Source organism: Rhinatrema bivittatum, chromosome 2, assembly GCF_901001135.1.
Source record: "Rhinatrema bivittatum chromosome 2, aRhiBiv1.1, whole genome shotgun sequence".
Lineage (NCBI taxonomy): Eukaryota > Metazoa > Chordata > Amphibia > Gymnophiona > Rhinatrematidae > Rhinatrema > Rhinatrema bivittatum.
Window position 1 is genome coordinate 727,744,639 of NC_042616.1, and position 22,099 is coordinate 727,766,737.

General features: G+C 43.4%; 1 protein-coding gene across 1 annotated transcript in view; it reads left to right on the forward strand.

Annotated features, from left to right (window-relative positions):
• The window catches only part of LOC115085620 (regulating synaptic membrane exocytosis protein 2-like), a 914,496-nt gene that overhangs the window by 245,572 nt on the left and 646,825 nt on the right, over positions 1–22,099 (forward strand). The window contains exons 12-13 of the mRNA XM_029591858.1: positions 15,678–15,834; positions 18,749–18,865. Coding sequence (XP_029447718.1) covers positions 15,678–15,834; positions 18,749–18,865 — 274 coding nt within the window. The remainder of the gene's footprint in view (positions 1–15,677; positions 15,835–18,748; positions 18,866–22,099) is intronic.

Here is a 22,099-nt window from a genome sequence, read left to right on the forward strand (position 1 = left end):
GGAGCTGAGACAGACCGAGAGGAATATAGATGAGACCTTCAGGGACATAGTAGTCAAGTCCCAACTTCAGACTGGCAGCCCTGGTGCTGCCTTGGAGGAAGAAGGTCTCATAATGGGAGAGCACCAACCAGGTGTAGCAGGAAAGGATCCTGTAGCAAGGACCTGCTCTCTAGGTGATGCATTGTCCTTTCGCACTGAGGATATCTCCCCAAGGCCTACTGCCCAGGAGGGAAGGGTTAGGTCGGCCGTCATAGTTGGTGATTCGATTATTAGGAATGTAGATAGCTGGGTGGCTGGTGGGCGTGAGGATCGCCTGGTAACATGCCTACCTGGTGCGAAGGTGGCGGACCTCACGCGTCACCTAGATAGGATTTTAGACAGTGCTGGGGAGGAGCCGGCTGTCGTGGTACACGTGGGCACCAACGACATAGGAAAATGTGGGAGGGAGGTTCTGGAAGCCAAATTTAGGCTCTTAGGTAGAAAGATTAAATCCAGAACCTCCAGGGTAGCTTTCTCTGAAATGCTCCCTGTTCCACACGCAGGTCACCAGAGGCAGGCAGAGCTCCGGAGTCTCAATGCGTGGATGAGACGATGGTGCAAGGAAGAGGGATTCAGTTTTGTTAGGAACTGGGGAACCTTTTGGGGAAGGGGGAGTCTCTTCCGAAGGGATGGGCTCCACCTTAACCAGGGTGGAACCAGACTGCTGGCACTAACCTTTAAAAAGGAGATAGAGCAGCTTTTAAACTAGAACAAAGGGGAAAGCCGACAGTCGCTCAGCAGCGCATGGTTCGGAGAGAGGTATCTTTAAAGGATACTAATGATGCATTAGAATTAGGGCATCCCAACAGTGAGGTTCCAATAATTAGAAAAGTAGTCCAAGTGCCTATAACTAAAAACTCACCTGACCTAAAAAATTCTAACTTATCCCTTTCAATTAAAAAGCAGAATAAAAATACAAACAAAAAACAAACTTTGAAATGTCTGTATGCTAATGCCAGAAGTCTAAGAAGTAAGATGGGAGAATTAGAATGTATAGCAGTAAATGATAATTTAAAACCTCAAAACGAATCCCTCATAGTAACTATAACCATTTATATTTGAACTCCTAAATACTCATGAAAAGAGTGAAAAAATTTTTAAACTGTTAGCAAGAAAATTTTTTTTATGGAAGGAGAGGAACGTTTCATATGCATGATCATAAATCCCCACCAGGGGTAATATGAATATCAATTGTAATCATAAACATCCCTCCTCCGACCAGTGTGTACAATTCATGTGCAAACAGTGCTACTATCAAAAAACTTTTTTTTAAATAATTTTGTATCGTATTGCTCTAAAACATTTTACATTTCAAAAATAGTGAAAAAAAATCACTCCACATATTCAAAATGCTGTCAATTCAACGCTCCACCCAGCCTTGTAAACTAATCCCAACAAAGGGTATGAATCTTGAAAAGCCGCTGATGGCGCGACCTAGATAGGCTTAACCGGCAGTCTCTTATGGCTTAGAATAAGCTCATGCAACACCCCGACTTATCTGATGGTTTGGCGGGTCACCGACGTAGCCACGTTTCAGGTCCACACTGGGACCTTTCCTCAGGGAATTAATCTTCTTACGATGTCTCGTCGGTCAGTGTTGAGCCATTGCCTGCTAGGTTCATAGCATGGGTCTTGCGACTCTATCCAAGGCTGACAACGCTGTAGGCTAACGGAAGCGTCAATTTAAACTGCCTATCGGGCTAGCTGTGCGACCAATCTCCATCAAGCTCTGAACAGATGACGTGTGCAAAAAAATTCACCCAATCAAAAAGTAGAAGTGGAAATGAAAACAGACTCCGTTCGGTGCGCAATCGTTCTGGATTGCATGATCACAAAATTGAATTCCAGTCTAACAGTTCATTCTCAGTGGAGCACAGGACTTGGTTAGAGAGGTAACGGTGGTGGGGCCGCTTGGCAATAGTGATCATAATATGATCAAATTTGATTTAATGACTGGAAAAGGAACAGTGTGCAAATCCAAGGCTCTCGTGCTAAACTTTCAAAAGGGAAACTTTGATAAAATGAGAAAAATTGTTAGAAAAAAACTGAAAGGAGCAGCTACAAAAGTAAAAAATAAGAACATAAGAGCATAAGAAAATGCCATACTGGGTCAGACCAAGGATCCATCAAGCCCAGCATCCTGTTTCCAACAGTGGTCAATCCAGGCCATAAGAACCTGGCAAGTACCCAAAAACTAAGTCTATTCCATGTAACCATTGCTAATGGCAGTGGCTATTCTCTAAGTGAACTTAATAGCAGGTAATGGACTTCTCCTCCAAGAACTTATCCAATCCTTTTTTAAACACAGCTATACTAACTGCACGAACCACATTCTCTGGCAACAAATTCCAGAGTTTAATTGTGCGTTGAGTAAAAAAGAACTTTCTCCGATTAGTTTTAAATGTGCCGCATGCTAACTTCATGGAGTGTCCCCTAGTCTTTCTACTATCCGAAAGAGTAAATAACCAATTCACATCTACCCGTTCTAGACCTCTCATGATTTTAAACACCTCTATCATATCCTCCCTCAGTCGTCTCTTCTCCAAGCTGAAAAGTCCTAACCTCTTTAGTCTTTCCTCATAGGGGAGTTGTTCCATTCCCCTTATCATTTTGGTAGCCCTTCTCTGTACCTTCTCCATCGCAATTATATCTTTTTTGAGATGCGGCGACCAGAATTGTACACAGTATTCAAGGTGCGGTCTCACCATGGAGCGATACAGAGGCATTATGACATTTTCCGTTTTATTCATCATTCCTTTTCTAATAATTCCCAACATTCTGTTTGCTTTTTTGACTGCCGCAGCTCACTGAACCGACGATTTCAATGTGTTATCCACTATGTGTTATCCACTATGACACCTAGATCTCTTTCTTGGGTTGTAGCACCTAATATGGAACCCAACATCGTGTAATTATAGCATGGGTTATTTTTCCCTATATGCATCACCTTGCACTTATCCACATTAAATTTCATCTGCCATTTGGATGCCCAGTTTTCCAGTCTCACAAGGTCTTCCTGCAATTTATCACAATCTGCTTGTGATTTAACTACTCTGAACAATTTTGTGTCATGGGATAGGTGGTGATGTCCTTTCGTGGATTGCAAACTGGCTAAAAGACAGGAAAAAGAGAGTAGGATTAAATGGGCAATTTTCTCAGTGGAAGGGAGTGGACAGTGGAGTGCCTCAGGGATCTGTATTGGGACCCTTACTGTTCAATATATTTATAAATGATCTGGAAATAAATACGACGAGTGAGATAATCAAATTTGCAGATGACAGAAAATTGTTCAGAGTAGTTAAATCACAAGCAGATTGTGATAAATTGCAGGAAGACCTTGTGAGACTGGAAAATTGGGCATCCAAATGGCAGATGAAATTTAATGTGGATAAGTGCAAGGTGATGCATATAGGAAAAAATAACCCATGCTATAATTACACAATGTTGGGTTCCATATTAGGTGCTACAACCCAAGAAAGAGATCTAGGTGTCATAGTGGATAACACATTGGAATCGTCGGTGCAGTGTGCTGCGGCAGTCAAAAAAGCAAACAGAATGTTGGGAATTATTAGAAAAGGAATGATGAATAAATCGGAAAATGTCATAATGCCTCTGTATCGCTCCATGGTGAGACCGCACCTTGAATACTGTGTACAATTCTGGTCGCCGCATCTCAGAAAAGATATAATTGCGATGGAGAAGGTACAGAGAAAGGCTACCAAAATGATAAAGGGAATGGAACAACTCCCCTATGAGGAAAGACTAAAGAGGTTAGGACTTTTCAGCTTGGAGAAGAGACGACTGAGAGGGGATATGATAGAGGTGTTTAAAATCATGAGAGGTCTAGAACGGGTAGATGGGAATCGGTTATTTACTCTTTCGGATAGTAGAAAGACTAGGGGGCACTCCATGAAGTTAGCATGGGGCACATTTAAAACTAATCGGCGAAAGTTCTTTTTTACTCAATGCACAATTAAACTCTGGAATTTGTTGCCAGAGAATGTGGTTCGTGCAGTTAGTATAGCTGTGTTTAAAAAAGAATTGGATAAGTTCTTAGAGGAGAAGTCCATTACCTGCTATTAAGTTCACTTAGAGAATAGCCACTGCCATTAGCAATAGTTACATGGAATAGACTTAGTTTTTGGGTACTTGCCAGGTTCTTATGGCCTGGATTGGCCACTGTTGGAAACAGGATGCTGGGCTTGATGGACCCTTGGTCTGACCCAGTATGGCATTTTCTTATGTTCTTATGTTCTTAGCCATGTAAATGCTTTGGAAAATTTCCTTACCTATGCATAGTACTTAGTGTTACAATAGCTTGTTTTTTATAAGGGCAATTATGATAGACTATATGACAGAAAGCCTCAGACTGCCTTAACGGACCGGCTCCAGCTATCTGGCCCAATCTGCCTTAAGACAGACAGGAAAGGGATCCTCGGGTGGAGGTGTTTCCCTGAGGTAAGGGATACAAAGGTGAGGCCCTGAGAGAGTTAGAAAGGCCCCAGGAAGAAGAAGGAAGCTGTAATTCAATGCTGTGTTTGTTCTGAACATTTTCTTTGCTTGTCAGTCAGCTGATGTAAGCAGCCATTTGCTTCTCTTCTGTTATATAATTTTGTAAATAAACCAATGAAAAGCAGACCATTCTCCAGCCTGGTCTGTTCTGCAGCCTACCGCAGTCCTAGACTGCTCCAAGGGCATCACATATGGTGGCAGACGCGGGATTACCTGTTCTAAGCGACAGCACAGACAGGGACCCACACTAGCAGAAAAAAAATAAAAATAAAAAAAAATTTGGGGGGCCTGGCTGCAACAGCAGCTACACAGGATTTTTTTTTTTAATTGTTTATTTGTACTGGCTAAGGAGAGAAGCTCCACCAGAGGGAGGGAACAGAAGAAGTGAGTCAGAGCTGGAGAAGCAGGCTTTTCTTTTGTTTGGTTATTTTCTTGAAAGAAGGGGAAAGGTTCCGGCCTTTGCAGGAATCTCCCTGAGAAATGGAACAGTTAACTGCAAGCCCTGATGGAGGGACAGCAACAGCTCCGGGCAGCCGCTCAGACCCAGTATGCACAGCACCAGCAGCTACAGCAACAATTACAACAACACCTGGAAGCCCAAGCACAGCTTAACGGCCAATTATTGCGAAGGACACAGCGCTAGGGACCGCTGGGGTACACACCGGATTGGAACAGAGTCCACCCCCACCAACACTGGAAATCCAGCTAACAAAGATGGGGCCCTAAGATGATACTGAAGCATTCCTGGTCACCTTTGAGAGGGTGGTGGAGGCCATGGCCTGGCCTAGGTCCCAGTGGGCCATGAGAGTGGCCCCACATTTAACTGGTGAGGCCCAGGCCGCATACCAGGCCCTTGACAACCAGCAAGCCCAAGACTATCAGGAGGTCAAGGCTGCCATACTCGATAGACTGGGGCTGTCTAAGGAGTCGTATTGGAAAAGTTTCCGGGGCTTAACTTTTACACCAGGAGAGAGACCCCGGGTTCTGGCTCAGAAATTAAAGGACCGGTTCTGGTGGTGGCTTGAACCTGATAATAAAAGGGGAGTTGAAGTTGCAGAGACTGTTGTGGCAGAACAGTTTGTGGACATTCTCCCCTCCCGAGTGCGTGAATGGGTGCGGCGACAGACAACGGTGACTCTGAAGGATGTGGTTTCCCTAGTAGAGCGTTATTTGGATGCGGCAGACACAGGCCGTGGGCTTACTCCAGCAGAGAAGAATTCCTGAATAAAGGGCTTGTAGAAAGAAAGGAGAGAATCGAGGGGTGGAACCCTAAGCCGCTATATCGGCCAAGAAGTTAAGAGTCTCCCTTCCTCACAAGACCCCGATAATATATTAGAGGGACCTGAGGGAAGAACAAGTAAATACCCAGAAGCAGTAATGCCCAAAGGGTCCTGCTTCAACTGTGGAGAGAGGGGGCACTTTGCTCTGGACTGCTATCGAGTGGAAGATGAATTTATGGACGTCAATTTGGTGGCCCTTCATTCCTGCTCGTTTGTGGACATTCCCTGTTCGGGGTTTACAACCTTCGTGGTTCTGGTGGAGCTAGATGGCGACCCGACCCAAGCCTTAGTAGACTCGGGAAGTGTAAAAACTCTCATTCGGAGGGATCTGGTCAAAAGAACACAGATTGATTATGAACAGACAGTGAAACTCGCTTGCATACATGGAGACCAGAGACAATACCCGACCAGTCAGGTCCTGTTGAAGACTCCAGTGGGACAAACTACAGTAGAAGTGGGAGTGCTCCCCTGGATACCATATCCTGTGATACTGGGATGAGATTATCCAGACTTTGGGACTCTTTGGGCCCGGCTCATGAGGGACCCAGATGACTTCAGCGAGGAAGAGACTCATTTCCAGAGGTCTTTCTGTTAGAAGACCTGGACTTGTATATTAATAATCCTAAGACACCCAAGCCTCATAGACAATGTAGGATAGAAAAGTATAATTATTCCCAAGGTTTAGAGGCAGTCGTGGAGTTAGAGGGGGCTCCCCAGTCCATAGAGGTTCCCTCAGACTGGATAGGCGAAGGAAACCCTGGGAATTTTAGGTGGGCCCAAGAAGAAGGTGGGACACTAAAAGGGGCCCAGGAGAATATACAGATGATTGATAGGGAATTAGTCTCTGGGGTGGAGGGTCAAAAGCCAACCTCCCCCCACCTTTTTTGTACTCAAGAAAAATTTAGTATACAGAGTAGCAAAGGGGAATCTAGACGGCAAAATGGTTGAGCAGCTTTTGGTTCCCCAGTAGTATCATCAGCAAGTGTTGCAGCTCACCCATAGTCATCTTTTGGGGGGTCACCTAGGGGAAGAGAAAACACGAGAAAAGATTTTAGCCCAGTTCTATTGGCCTGGCTTGTATCGACACGTTCAGGACTACTGTCAGTCCTGCCCTACCTGTCAGCTGACCAGACCAGCAGCAACACACGTAGCTCCCCTAGTGCCCATGCCAATTATAGAGACACCTTTTGAGAGGGTCGCTATGGACTTGGTAGGCCCCTTAGAGAGGTCTAGCCGCAGAAACAAATATATCCTGGTCATTCTCGACTATGCAACCAGGTATCCAGAAGCTATTCCCCTACGAGATATGAAGACTCAAACAATAGCCACGGACTTGGTGGAGGTGATTTCCCGGGTAGCGTTACCCAAAGAGATATTAACCGACCAAGGGACTCCGTTTGTCTCTAAAGTGATGAAACAAGTTTGCACATTATTGCAGGTAAAAACCCTGCGGACATCAGTTTACCATCCACAAACTGATGGGCTCATGGAACGTTTTAACAAAACACTCAAGCAGATATTGAGGAAGTTTATCGAGGAAGATGGCAAGAATTGGGACTTACTCTTGCCATATATATTGTTCGCCATTTGGGAAGTCCCTCAAAGTTCGACCGGGTTTTCCCCATTCGACTTATTGTATGGTAGAAGACCACGGGGAATCCAGGATTTATTTATTTATTTTTATTTATTTGTGTTTTTCTATACCGGCATTCACGGCAGTTCGTATCATGTCGGTTTACATAAAACAAGGGGTGAGCAATACATTATAACGTACATAGCTAAAACGTAAGAGTATACATTACAAAAGTATAACAAGTGCGTAGAAGAAAAAGTTACAATAAAACAGGGGTTATTCTAACTGGGATTAGAGTTAGAGGGGAGATAAAAAGTTTAACAAGAAGTAAAACATTGTAGTGATTGGTTGGTATTGTCTGTTTCAGTTTAATAGAAGATGCTCAGTGTTGCTGCATTTGATGGAAGTGAATCATTAAGGGTCCGGAAATGCTTTCATGAACAGCCATGTTTTAAGTCTCTTCCTGAAGGTTGGAAGACATGGTTCCTGTCGTAATTCTAAGGGGATTGAGTTCCATAGTGGGGGACCTGCTGTGGAGAAGGCCCGATCTCTCAATGTTATATGTTGGGTGGTATTGTTGTGAGGTACTTGTAGATATTCTCTATATGCTTCTCTGATGGGTCTGTTGGAGGAATGTTTTTTGAGAGCTATTTGTAGATGGAGTGGAGCCAGTCCATGGATATTTTTGTAGATTGTGGTGAGGGACTTATGAATTATTCTGTAGTGGATTGGTAACCAGTGAAGGTCTTTGAGGACTGGTGTAATGTGATCTCTTCTCCTTTTGTTTGTTAGAATTCTTGCTGCCGTGTTCTGTATCATTTGGAGAGGTTTAGTGTGGGATGATGGGAGGCCTAGAAGGATAGAGTTGCAGTAATCAATTTTCGCAAATATTATTGCTTGGAGCACTGTTCTATAATCATGGAAATGAAATAGGGGTTTTATTCTTTTTAATACGTGCAGTTTGTGGAAGCAGTCTTTGGTTGTTTGGTTGATAAACGATTTTAAATTTAGCCGGTTGTCTATAGAATCTCCTAAATCTCTTACTTTTGAGATTTGCAAGTTGGCTGGCGGGTTTGTAGTGATTTTGCAATTATCTGGAGAGATTAGCATGAATTAGGATGTAGTACGAGAGACCTGGGCGGAGGAACCTGGGAGGAGGAGGAACCCAACTCTGGACGGAATTTGGCCAACTATGTGATCCAGATGCAGGACCGACTGGGCAGGGCAGGAGAAGCTGCCTGACTATGCCTGGAAAAGGCCCAAGCTACCCAAGCCCGGCAATATAACCAGTCCGCTGTTCATCGGGTCTTCCAGCCAGGAGACCGCGTACTAGTGTTACTACCGACTTTAAAAAGAAAATTGCTATCCCATTGTCAAGGTCCATATGAGGTACTGGAGAAGATGGGCCCGGTGGATTATAAAGTGGTCCAACCTGACAAACGGAAGAAGGCCCAGATCTTCCACGTGAATCTACTAAAAAAATGGGTTGCTCCAACTTGCAGTCTGGTCCAAGAAGAAGACTTTGGTCCAGACATTTCACAAACTTCCGGGCCCCAGATGATCCCATATGGGGACCAACTCTCCACAATGCAGAAAGTGGACCTAGATAAACTGGTGACTCGGAATAAAGATGTCTTCTCGATTATGCCCGGGAGAACTCACTTAACTTGTCACGACATTATTACAAACCCAGGAGTAATAGTTAAACAACGGCCCTACTGGATTCCCGAAGCCAGGAGGCAGGTTGTAGAAGCTGAGGTGAAAGAAATGCTTCGACTTGGAGTAATAGAGGAATCCAATAGCGATTGGTCCTCGCCCATTGTACTAGTACCTAAACCGGACGGTAGTATTTGATTCTGTATTGACTTCCGGAAGGTCAATGAGGCTTCAAAGCTGGACGCAAACCCAATGCCCCGCGTGGATGAACTCATTGAACGGTTGGGAACTGCCCAGTTCATCTCCACGCTTGATTTGACAAAGGGATTCTGGCAAGTTCCCCTGGCGCCAACTGCGAAGGAGAAGATGGCTTTCTCAACATCAGAAGGACACTTCCAGTTTAATGTCCTGCCATTCGGACTTCATGGGGCTCCAGCTACCTTCCAGCACTTGGTAGACCATTTGCTACGCCCACATCAGAGTTATGCAGCGACCTATCTTGACGACATCGTCATTTACAGTGGAGACTGGGAGACACACCTAAGGCAATTACAGGCAGTACTTACAAGTCTACGAAGAGCTGGACTGACAGCCAACCCCAAGAAATGTAAATTAGGGGGTTAAGAAGTACAATATCTGGGATACTCCCTTGGGAGAGGAAAAGTCCACCCACAAGCGCAGAAAGTAGAAGCAATTACCTGAGTTCCGGTTCCACAGACAAAGAGTAAGGTGAGAGCCTTTTTAGGTCTCATCGGTTACTGTCGATGGTTCATACCAAACTTTTCAGAAAAAGCAGAGCCCTCACATGCCTTTTACAAAAGAGAGCCCCAGAGAATGTTAGATGGTCTGCAGAGGCGGAGGGAGCCTTCCTGGGTTTAAAGAAAGACATATGCTCGGAACCTGTTCTGCTAAGTCTGGACTTTACTACGCCGTTTATAGTAAAGACAGACGCATCAGAGGTGGGGCTAGGAGCCGGCCTCACACAAGAGAGAGAAGATGAAGAACACCTAGTAGCCTTCATTAGCAGGAAGCTACTACCCCGAGAGAGACGCTATTCAATGATAGAGAAAGTGGCCTTAGCTGTCAAATTGGCCTTGGAGGCTTTTCGTTATTATCTACTGGGCTGCCAGATCACCAACCCCTTGTCTGGGTCGCTCGGAATAAGGAGTCCAATAGAAAAGTAATGAGGTGGTTTCTGGAACTCCAACCATTTGACTTTAAAGTCCGACACAGAGCAGAGAAGGCAAATATAAATGCAGACTTCCTTTGTAGGGAAGTCTCTCTTGTAAAGGCAGGTGCTCAACTAAGGAAGATTGAGCTGAGGGGGAGGGAATGTGATAGAGTATATGACAGAAAGCCTCAGACTACCTTAACGGACTGGCTCCAGCTATCTGGCCCGGTCCACCTTAAGACAGACAGGAAAGGGATCTTCGGTTGGGGGCGTTTCCCTGAGGTAACGGATACAAAGGTGAGGCCCTGAGAGAGTTAGAAAGGCCCCAAGAAGAAGAAGAAAGCTGTAATCCAATGCTGTGTTTGTTCTGGACATTTTCTTTTGCTTGTCAGTCTGCTGAGGTAAGCAGCCATTTGCTTCTCTTCTGTTTTATAATTTTGTAAATAAACCGATGAAAAGCAGACCATTCTCCAGCCTGTTCTGTTCTGCAGCCTACCCTAATCATAAACCGCTCCAAGGGCATCACAGCAATTTTGAAATGGACTTCTGCGGGTAAAATACTGCTTTATCCGCAGACATGGCTCTGTAGAAAACTGTGCAACTGCTATCTGCATAAAATTACCCACACGCATACTTGTACATGTATGTGTGCACTGTTATGTACCTCGGGAGAGGCAAACCGGGGGTGGAATTTGGATGTGGTTGAGACTCATGCGCATGGGGTAGATTTTACAAATCTACGCGCACACGAACAAAAGTACGCGGGATTTTATAAGATATACGCGTAGCTGCGCGTATCTTATAAAATCCGGGGTCGGCGCGCGCAAGGGGGTGCACATTTGTGCACCTTGCGCGCGCCGAGCCCTATGCGTGCTGCCCGTTCTCTCCGAGGCCGCTCTGAAATTGGAGCAACCTCGGAGGGAACTTTCCATTCACCCCCCCCCCCCCCGCACCTTCCCCTCCCTTCCCCTACCTAACCCACCCCCCCGGCCCTATCTAAACCCCCTCCCTGCCTTTATCTTAAAAGTTACTACTGCCTCCGGGCAGTAGTAACTTACGCGCGCTGGCGCAGCAGGACCCGACACAGGCCGCTGTGTCGGGGCACTCGGCCACGCCCCCAAAATGCCCCGAGCCGGAAACACACCCCCGGATAAGCCCCAAAAATGCCGCATCACTCCCGACACGCCCCCGACACGCCCCCCAGGCAAGCCCCGGGACTTACGCGCGTCCCGGGTCTTGTGCACTCCGCCGAGCCTATGCAAAATAGGCTCGGTGCACGCAGGGGGGTTTTAAAAGGGTTACGCACGTACCTTATGCGCGTAACCCTTTTAAAATATGGCCCTTAGCTTTAGATTTTCAAATGTGCGTGAGTAAATTCTCTCCGCAAAACTACTTGCACCAACACTTACCTACAGTAACTGAATGTAATCCACTTTGAAGCGCTGAAAAAAAAAAGTGCAAAAAGCGAAATATAAATTAATAAAAAAAAAAATTGAAAAAAACTACTGATGGAATTGTGTGCACACATTTTTGCTGGGATAATTTTCAAGATGGACTTAAATGCGTAAGTCTGATTTGAAAATCGATGCAACTTATTCACATACTTACCAGCTAATTTGTGCACGATGTTACAGAAAATTATCCTCTATGTGTACAATGATATGACTTTCTTCAAAATTCATACACATCTGTTTTATTTAAACTTCACTTTTCTTGAGCGTTCTAATATTGTAAAATACATTGTTATTCTGGAATATGCTGATTTTAAGTTTACCGTAGTAATGCCTTATGTACTTATGGAGTCTGCAGTTATGTAGATTAATGAAAGCAACCATAAGAGTCAATTTCTTGCCAGTCATTTTGATCTCCAGGAGGCAAATAGCAGTCATAAACTGAATTTTCCCAAATGTCTACTGTTTAAAACAGGTGTAACTATCTGCTATTTGGATATTTTCATGTTTCAAAAGTTATTTGAGAGGCTCTGAAAAATTATATTGGAGTACAATGAAGGGGTGCCAAGCCTGTATTCTTTATTGTTGGACTCCTCTTTGCCTCTGTTCCTGGCTGGAAATGACTATTTGATTACCTAGATATGCAGTCTTTATTTGTCGTTCCCAGGCTTCTATCCCGAGTAATATGGTCAGCCTCAATTTTACCCATGTAGCTCCCTTTACTCTCTGAGGGAGGGGAATGTATTTTTTTATTTTATTTTATTCCCATGGAGGGTGAGAGGCAACAACTAGATAATCATCTTGCAAATATCTGAAGTACTCAACTTCTTAGTACTATATCCAAGGAGACATGTTTCCAGATGCTGAATGAAAGGCTAAAGAAAATAGCTAAGAAATATGAAATGAACATTCCAGCAAATAAGCCCCTGCTACCTGAGATTGATTTACTGTGGCACAGATGGAGATGGTGCATCTGTCTATGCATTGGAGTGGGACACTTCAAAGAACTAATGATAAACTTTATCACTCGTTCAACCATTAGCGACTGTGGCATTGAACCTTTGCTGTGGTGCTCCCTGCTTAAAGAAAAATGTATGGTGAAAGATTTCGTATAGTAGAGAAAACAAGCCCAGGCATTTGTGACAACATGTTCAGTTGTGATGTGAAGAAAAAGCTAGGCAAAACTCTGCTTTGCTTCTTTTTAGAGGATCAGAATCCAAAGTTGTATGACTCCAGATAATTCTATTTGGTTTATCTTGTTAACTCCACAATGAAAGTGGAGAAAGGCCAACCTCACAAGTAACCATATAATCAGAACAAGGTGAGGTCTGAAAAGTTCAATAAAATATACTCAATCTGGGAATAGAGAAACTGCAGAGTTCCGTTTATTAATAGTCAAGCAGTCTGAAGGAGAGCAATCATTTTTAATATAGACAGTCGGTCCCCCAACTCAACCATATTTCACAATTATGCTGCATCAGGAGGGACACTTTCCTTGACTGGCTTAACACACAAGACCCGCATTTACAATGTATCCAAACCATTAGCCGCACCTATTTCCTTTTTAGATATTCTTGTCACAGTTTGAGCATTTTCTCTGTTTACCTCTATATACCACAAAACCAGAGATAAAAACACATTGCTTGCATATAAGAGCCACCATCTGCAATCTTTGTGCAATAATATACCCTCTGATCAGTTTTTAAGACTCTGTTGTTTATGTAATCATGACGATTACATCCAGCACTCTGCTGTCATGGCTCAGCAATTTCTTGACTGGTTACCCCCTCCGTATTATTCAAAAAGTCTTCAAGCATTCTCTTTATATTCAATTGTTTCTTCCCTGGGCCCCCCTGACCTTGACACTTTTACATGCATTTTACCCTTTTTGGGATGGGTCCATTCTATTTGAAATATTATCAAGCAGCACTGGAATATTCTGTCCCTTCACTCAGTTTTTTCCTCTCCCCAGGAGAGGACTCCCTTGTTTCATCAGAATTCCATCCCCCACTTTCAATGACACCCCCGTCTGAACATCAACCCTGCGGCGCTTGCAACATGTGACCCCATTCCCTCACCATAAGCACATTCAGTCACCCCCATCACACACCACACGTGCAGTCTCTACTGCTTGACAGATTGCAGTGCTTCTGGTGCCATATACATTGTCTCATGCCCATGTTCCCTGCTTTATGCTGTGAAAATTATTCATAGAATTTGCACTCTCATTCTTGAACATTACAGCTGCTTACAGCATTCCTGTGAAGAAACTCCCCTGGTGTCACACTGGCAGCTTGCCAGTCATTCTGTCAAGATCCTCCATTTTTTGTCATCGACCAAATTACTGCCTCAGAGACAGTAATTTTGATACCCTGCTTTTACAGAGTGAACTGTGCTGGATCTTCTTCTTGAATTCCCTGCAGCTGCAGGGCCAAACCGATAGGTTCCTTTTTTTACTGATCTTTTTGACAATTTCTGACTCTTTAGTAGCCAGGACTCCTCTGTCTCCATACATGACCCTCTAGCCCATAATCTTTCCCAGACTGCTACCTTTACCCTTTCATGTTTATTGAAGCTGTTGTTAGCTCCGTATCATATATCCTTTGTCAGTAATTCTTAGATATGTTATTCGGTGCACTATAGACTATTTAGTTGCTATGATCCCTTTGTGTCTGCTTATAATTTTTTCCAGACTTCCATTTTGACGTTTATTGTTCAAGTCAATGTTAGAATCATATTGTACTCTCTTTGACAGTATTGTTTCTTCCCCCGTTTTTCTATCGCCTCCTATTACCATCCCTCTTTCTTCCCTACCCCACCCTTTATCCTTCTTTTTCCCTATCCCCATTCCTCTTGGTCCTTATGACTAGGTGATTATTTTGGCCCCTTTTTCAATCTTTTTAGCATCTACAGTTCTCATCATTGCTCCTGTCAGCAGTCTGATACAACTTGAAGTGATACTTGCTCCGGTGTATCCTTATTTTCTTTTTGGGTGGGTTATGGTTTCATTACTGTTTAAAAATATCTCTTTATGGCATCTTTTTGATGATATGACCTGTGTATTTTAACTTGCAGTTCCATGTCCCTCTTGATACAGCCTAAATGTAAAACACGGTCATGTCAGGGGCCTGACTGTCTGTGTTTAAAAAGATTGCTCTCCTTTGGACTGCTTGACTATTAATAAAAGAAACTCTGTGATTTCTCAATTCTCAAACTGTGGATACTTTTTTGAACTTTTCAGACCTAACCTTGTTCTGGTATCTTAGCAACTGCCTATATTTTCAGGTCTTGATTTAAGATTTATAATAGAAACGTGAGGGTAACCTGCATGGAGTGGCAGTTACTACCTTGGGAAGCTTGCTGAGTAGACTAGATGGACCATTTTGGTCTTTTTCTGCCGTCATTACTATGTTACTATGTAATACCTTCATATGCTTTTGATTTTTTGCTGTGATCAGGGGAGTTTTTTTTATAGTCTTGAGTTATACATTTTGAATTATATATAAACATCTTCATGTTAGAAAATGCAATATAGTTATGCCACTTTAGAGTTCTGCTAAAGGAATCTGGTACTTTTGCTCAAGTACAAGTGATTGGAATAAATCTAATTCAGAGAATACTATTGTAATTGTAAGAGGTATCATCTTCAGGTATTGAATGTCTTTAGAGCAGGATGGGAAAGCTATTGTATTTCAGTATTGGTAGTAAAGTTAGTGATTTTTAGAGTGTCTAAAATAGGGAAAAGCATTTAGCAAGACAACTAATAAATTATTAGCCAAAAATTTATTGGGTTTTAATGCTTTCATTCATAACTGATAACACATTACAGGTGTTCTCTTCAGCCCAGATCGCTCTCTACCTCCAATGGACACACACATATATTCTATAGATTGTAGTTTGTTTGCATAATAGTCCAATTTCTTAACAGTACAACTTGTGTTAGTTCAGATTTTTAGCAGAATATCTTTAGTCTTGCCAATATTTTTGCCGTTCAGATTATCGACACAATGGAAGAGACCTTCAGAGCTCAACATTATCAGTCCCTGAACAAGTGATGTCATCCAATCACTGCTCTCGATCAGGCTCTCCACACCGAGGAGATAGTATAGGAAGGACAAGATCATGGTCTCCTAGTGTTCCTCCTCCACAAAGGTAAAGAATCTCATTTTATCAGCTCAAGGTTTGGAAGTTTTGAAAAGGAGTGTGTTTGAATTTTACAAAGGTCCATATTCAGAAAAGTGGTGAGTGGATAAGTTATCTGCCTAAAGTTAGCCAGACACTATAATTTCTTCAGGATATTCATTAGGACAAGTCTTTATCTGAATTTTCTTCCCTAAAGTTTTCCAGGTGCATATATTGGGATAACTTCAAAGCTAACCCGCTATGTTTGAATATAGCCAGTTAGGTTTAAAGTTTTCTGATTATGTGTTTCTGAATAACTTTATCTTAACCAGCTGTATTCAAAATATCACTGGTTAAGTGGAAAAAAACAAAAAAAAATTAAATCCTTGCAGGTCTGCTGGCCCAATATCACCTCCCCTCCACATACACCACTAACTAACTGAAATTAATGTCGGGAATTAAGTCTTACCCCACCCTTCCACCAAACCCCTCCACAAGATTTTTAAAACATTGGCCCAAGGAATCCTTACAATGATTTCTACAAAAAATTAAATAATGCCTGGTCTCCCTCCAAATCCTCACCCTCCCTGACTCACCCTCACACCAACTCAAACCCTTCTGCCTCACTCACCACATCCAAAACACCCAGAGCCATGAGGAGCATGATAGAATTGTACTTCTCCCCGTGGCCACCGGGAAAGGCACAATTGTAGCATGGTCACAGTGGCCCTGGGGGTTTGGAATGAGTACCAGATGGGGTTAGTGTGGAAGGGTGAAGATGAGAATTTGAAGGGGGCCCAGAAGCCAGATATTTTGTCAGAAACTGAAAATGCTTGAGAGGCTCTTCGGATTGGTAAGCCCACGACTTTTTAAAGATCTTGTGGCGGAATTTGGGGAGAGGAAGATAGGACAAAACAGCTGACATTAGTTTTAGTCATTTAGTAGGATAGAGGGGGTGTTACTGGGCTTGCAGGCCCACAAAGATTTTAGTTTTTATTCATTTATATTTTGTCACTTAGCAGGCTATATTTTGACTATGGCTAGTTGACTAAAGTTATCCTGGTACCTTGATAACTTTAAATCTTCTGTAAGGATAGATAGACTTACTCAGCTACATTTAGCTGGAAGGCACTAATATTCATTGCTGCCTGAATAAGTTAAAGCCCTGCCTCCAGAACACATTGTTGTTACTCAAATGGTTTTTGCCAGGCAGTGACTTATCTAGCTAAAACTTATCTAGACAGCCAAGGAGTGCTAAGTTCCAATCTCAGCCAAACAGTTTTGAATGTATGTAGTTATTAGACATCTGCCTCTTTCCAGATTTGAAGAGAAAACTAATTAAATGAAGTCATCTTCTTTAAAAAAAAAATGTTACTATAGGGCTGCTGTTATCTCACCCCTTCTTTATGTTGTTCTCTGTTATGAACAGCTATTTTGAGTTCTCAATATGATGATACTGTATTCTTTGAGGCTCAAAGTTTTATGTTGCCTTATATCAAATTCTAGTTCTTTCATTGTGAACCCCTCTCCCCCCCCCCCCATTGGAGTGTACTTTATCCTTTTTATGTTTTAATATTTATCAGTCCTGCCTTAAGTTTGTTTACAACTTGCCAAAAACAAAACAAACAAAAATCTGCCTCTGTTCTCTGTGCAGTAATTTTCCAATATCTCCTGAGTGAAACATACACTAGGACAGGTTCTGTCCTCTGAATGCCATATTTTAGTGGGCAGGTTGCAAACAGATCCACCAGCAGGAAGGCTAGTAATTAAAAAAAAAGTCAAAAGTCATTTTACATCAGTCCTTGTTCCTTTTTTCTCTTTTTTTTTTTTAATGAAAGCACTATGATGAACATGATAATGTGATTTGTATACTGTAGCACATGCACGATGAAGACATAATGTGGCAAGCTTGATATGCAGTGATGCAATTTGGTATCATATTTTTTCTTTGGATTCATGCTACTCTATTCATTTCTATTGGAGGTTTGCATTGAACCCCACACATTTTATTTGGGAATTTGAAAAAAAAAACTAGGCAAACTAAAAATATCCCTGTGTCTTTGGAGCAATTTGATCAACCAGTGCTGACAACATACTTCTCTGTTTACTAATATGAATGGTATGCATGCTTAATGTATGTGGGAAATACTGATGAAAGCAGTGACACATTTTGTCTTCTGCAACTCCTAGGAACTATCAGTGCAGGAGCAGTGCTGCTTCTCTCCCTTCTCCCCACAGACCTGTGACTTCCTCCCCCTGCCCCGCACCACTTGATTCATTTCTCACTCTCTCTAACCACACGTTAAGTTCTTTCTTTACCACTGTCCCACCCAACCTATTGACCTTAAAGCTGCAAATCCAGTACATGCGCTGATCTTCTGACAAGGCAGCATGTGAGTGAGCCTGTGGTCTGGCACTCACAGGAATTGCTATATCCCCCATGCTGTTTGGGCTTCTATAAGGGAGTTGGATTCTCTCCGAACTGCTGCAGGCTCACTCAATTTCTGAGCATGCTGCCTTGGTAGAAGAGCAGCATCTGTGCTGGAGCCACAGCTTTGAGGTCAGTAGGGGCAGGGAAGAATCAGAAACCCAGCTGGAAGGAGGGAAGGGGGGGGGGGGGGGAGAGCGAGAGAGCGAGAAGAAAGTGGAAGATAGGATTGGGGGCCAGCAGAAAGGTAGAGGGCTAGAACTTTGCTGCTCCCAGAATTTTGCTGCCCTAGGCTCAGGCCCATGGCTCCTGGGTGTAAACCCAGGCCAGGTTGAAAATTCAAATTCAGATTTATGTTTCACTGCATTATGTGTACAAGATGCAGTTTTTAATGAAATGACTATGAATGAAAATCCTAATTAAGCTTGTAGCAGCTGACAGGAGAGCTAGTTTTACAAAGTATGGCTATGGTCCAGGACTCCTCTGCTGACTTGTTCTGCTGTTGTTGCTTTCCAGTAGGAATGTGGAACAGGGACCACGAGGGAATCGGTCTACCCCTGCACAATATAATACCATAAGCCGAGTAGACAGATATCGTGTGCCAGAGGACCACTACTCCCCAGAGAGAGAAAGGTAAATTAAATAACCAAAAAATATGATGCGAGGCATTAAGCTATCTTCAAGCAGCTTAGGATATAATTGCAGTCAATTATTTTTGTATCTGGAATTCTGGTGGGAAGAGTTTAAGAAAAGTATCTGATAGCCCTGTCCTATAGAATTTCATTAAATTTCAAAATTTAAGCTAATGTTAATGATTCTGTTCATATGTTGGACTGTTAAATGACTTAGGATTTATATGCAGCTGAGACAACCTCAGTAACCTGGTGTGTATGACTGGGTTAAAAACACAGGATCCTTGCTTGTATAATGTGAAAGGATAGTGGCAGCGTGACTTAGTAGTGCTATAATCCTTGAAGGTAGTTGAGAGGTAGCCTATATGGCGATTATGACCCTAATGATAGCGATATGACTGCTTTGGGCTTCCAAGAAGATATGGGGATGACCTACATGCCTATGCTTCATAAGAACATAAGAAATGCCATGCTGAGTCAGACCAAGTTCCATCAAGCCCAGCATCCTATCTCAGGCAGTGACCAGTCCAGTTCACAAGTACCTGGCAGATCCCATTAAGTAGATCTATTTCCTGCTACTCACAGAGACAGCAGTAGCATGGCTAATAATTTTTCTCTGGGAAATTATACGTACCTCTTTTAAGCCCACTATGCTAATTAGTAGGGATGCACAGAGGCAATTTTTTTGTTTTGATTTGTTCATTTGTTTCATTGGTCTCCAAAATTTGTTTGGTTCATTTTGAACAAAAAAGTGTGTTTATTCATTTTGTTCTTTCATTTGTTTTCCATTAAAGTCAAAGGGGGAAATAATGCAATCTATTTTGGGCTTCAACATTGGGGTTTTCTAATGCATTCTAATGAAACTTGTGGGTAGAAATCATCAGAAAAGGAACACACACTCCAAGGTACCAAGACTGTGTCAAGGTGGCACCAAAAGTGATATGAATACCACAAGGCACCGTAAATAGGCAAAATGGTACCAGCAGCAGTAGGAGTTCTACAAAGCACTATGAAAGAAGCAAAGCAGCAGCAAGAAAGGAAAAATCACTCCAATGCTCTTAAAGAGGAGCAAAGGGCACCAACAATGACATGAAGATCCCAAGACAGCACGAGAGGGGCAAGGTGGCATCACGAGTGGCATAAATGTGCCAAGGCACCATAAAAGGTGAACAAAGCAGCAAAGGGAGCAGGAAAAATTCAAAGGTACCAATAGAGTGTTAAAGCAGCATAAAGAGTAGCATGAAGATCCCAAAGCACCATGAGAGGTTCAAGGCAGCCAGCCACAGTGGCAGGAACTCCCCAAGGCTCCTAATGAGGTATAAAGGCATTAACAAAATTGGTAGAAGTCCCTTGGCAAAGTGAAGCCACAGAAAATCTCTGGAGGAGGCCTATAGCAATCTTAATTTGCAAATCAGACTTCAGACCTGCATCTTATATAGGCAAAAGACTAATCAAACTATCTAGTAGCCGGAAGATGGGAAACTTACTAACCCTGGGTCGAAAGAGGCCAGAAGAAATCCCTGAAGGAGGCCTGAGTGGTCTTGTTGTGCAAATCAGACTTCACGCTTGATATTAACACCCAGGTATATATATAGTTGCTTTATCCTCTACCTGGTTAATAATAGTTTATGGAGTTTTCCTCTAAGAACTTGCCAAACCTTTTATAAACCCAGCTATGTTAACTGCCTTTACCATATTGTCCAGTAATAGAAACATAGACATAGAAACATAGACAGTAATGGCAGAAAAGAACCAATCGGTCCATCCAGTCTGCCCAGCAAGCTTATGTTATCATCTGCCACGTAGCATCTGCCGTGTCATACAGGTCACATATTTAGTTTCCCAAAACGTCAATGTGAGGGCCCTTACAGGTTGCTGTCTGAGTCCAGTTTCCCGAAACCTCTTGCCGTTGAAGCAGAGAGCAATGTTGGAGTTGCATCAGAAGTATCAGACTTAGGGGCAGATTTTGAAACATATGCTCGGGCGTAGATTTGTTCGTGCAACCCGGCGCAAACACATCTACACCCGATTTTATAACATGCGTGCACTGCCGCTTGTATGTTATAAAATCCAGGGTCGGCGCGTGCAGGGGTGTGCACAATTGTGCAACCTGCGCGTGCCGAGCCGAGCAGCCTGCCTCCATTCCCTCTGAGGCCGCTCCGAAATCGGAGTCTGCCTTGTATTGGTCTCCACTTCAGTTTTTGTCTGCACATTTCTATTTATACATTATAGTCTCTTTATTCTGTGTTAGATGAGGGTCTGTCCATATTCTGCAAGTGTGACTGAGGTGAGGAAATCTATTAGCAGGTAGGATCTATGTAGAGATCTCTAGCAGCCTGCTAGAAAGAATAGAGCTTTGAGGGACTCCTGTTGACAGACGTCTAATCAGATATTCATTATCCCAAGCCACTAAAATGAACAATCCATGAAATATGATGCAAGATAATTAGGTTTTCCCCTTTATAGAACTTTGAATGTGAGAGAGAGCATGTGTAAGATTGAGTGCATGCATGTAAGAGAGAGAGAGAACATGTGGGGTAGATTTTATAAATCTATGCCCGTGCGTACTTTTGTTCGCGCACCAGGCTGCGCGTATCTTATAAAATCTGGGGTCGGCACGCGCAAGGGGGTGCACATTTGTGCACCACCTTGCGTGCACCGAGCCCTGTGCGCGCTGCCCATTCTCTCCACCCCCCCGCACCTTGCCCTCCCTTCCCCTACCTAACCCACCCCCCGTCCCTATCTAAACTCCCCCTACCTGTGTTTTAAAAGTTACATCTGCCAGAAGCAGGTGTAACTCGCGTACGCCAGCAGGCTGCTGGTGCGCGATTCCCCGGCCCGGGACCCGTTTCGGAGGCCTTGGCCATGCCCACGAAATGCCCCAGGCCGGCACCACGCCCCCCGGAACGCCCTGAATGTCGCGTCGGCCCTGACACGCCCCCCCGACACGCCCCATAGCGAATCCCCGGGACTTACGCGCTTTCCGGGGCTTGCGCACGCCGCCGAGCCTATGCAAAATAGACTCTGCGCATGCAAGGGGGTTTTAAAAGGGTTACGTGCATAACTTATGCACGTAACCCTTTTAAAATCCGGCCCTGTGTGTGTGTGTGTCTGTGAGAGAAAGAGAGAGGTAAAGTTTGCAAGCAAAAGCTCCCCTCCTCTCCTTCTGCTAAGTTATGACAATTTGGGAAAACTAAAGTTCCCAGATATAGAGTACAGAGATTTCTTTTTTCCT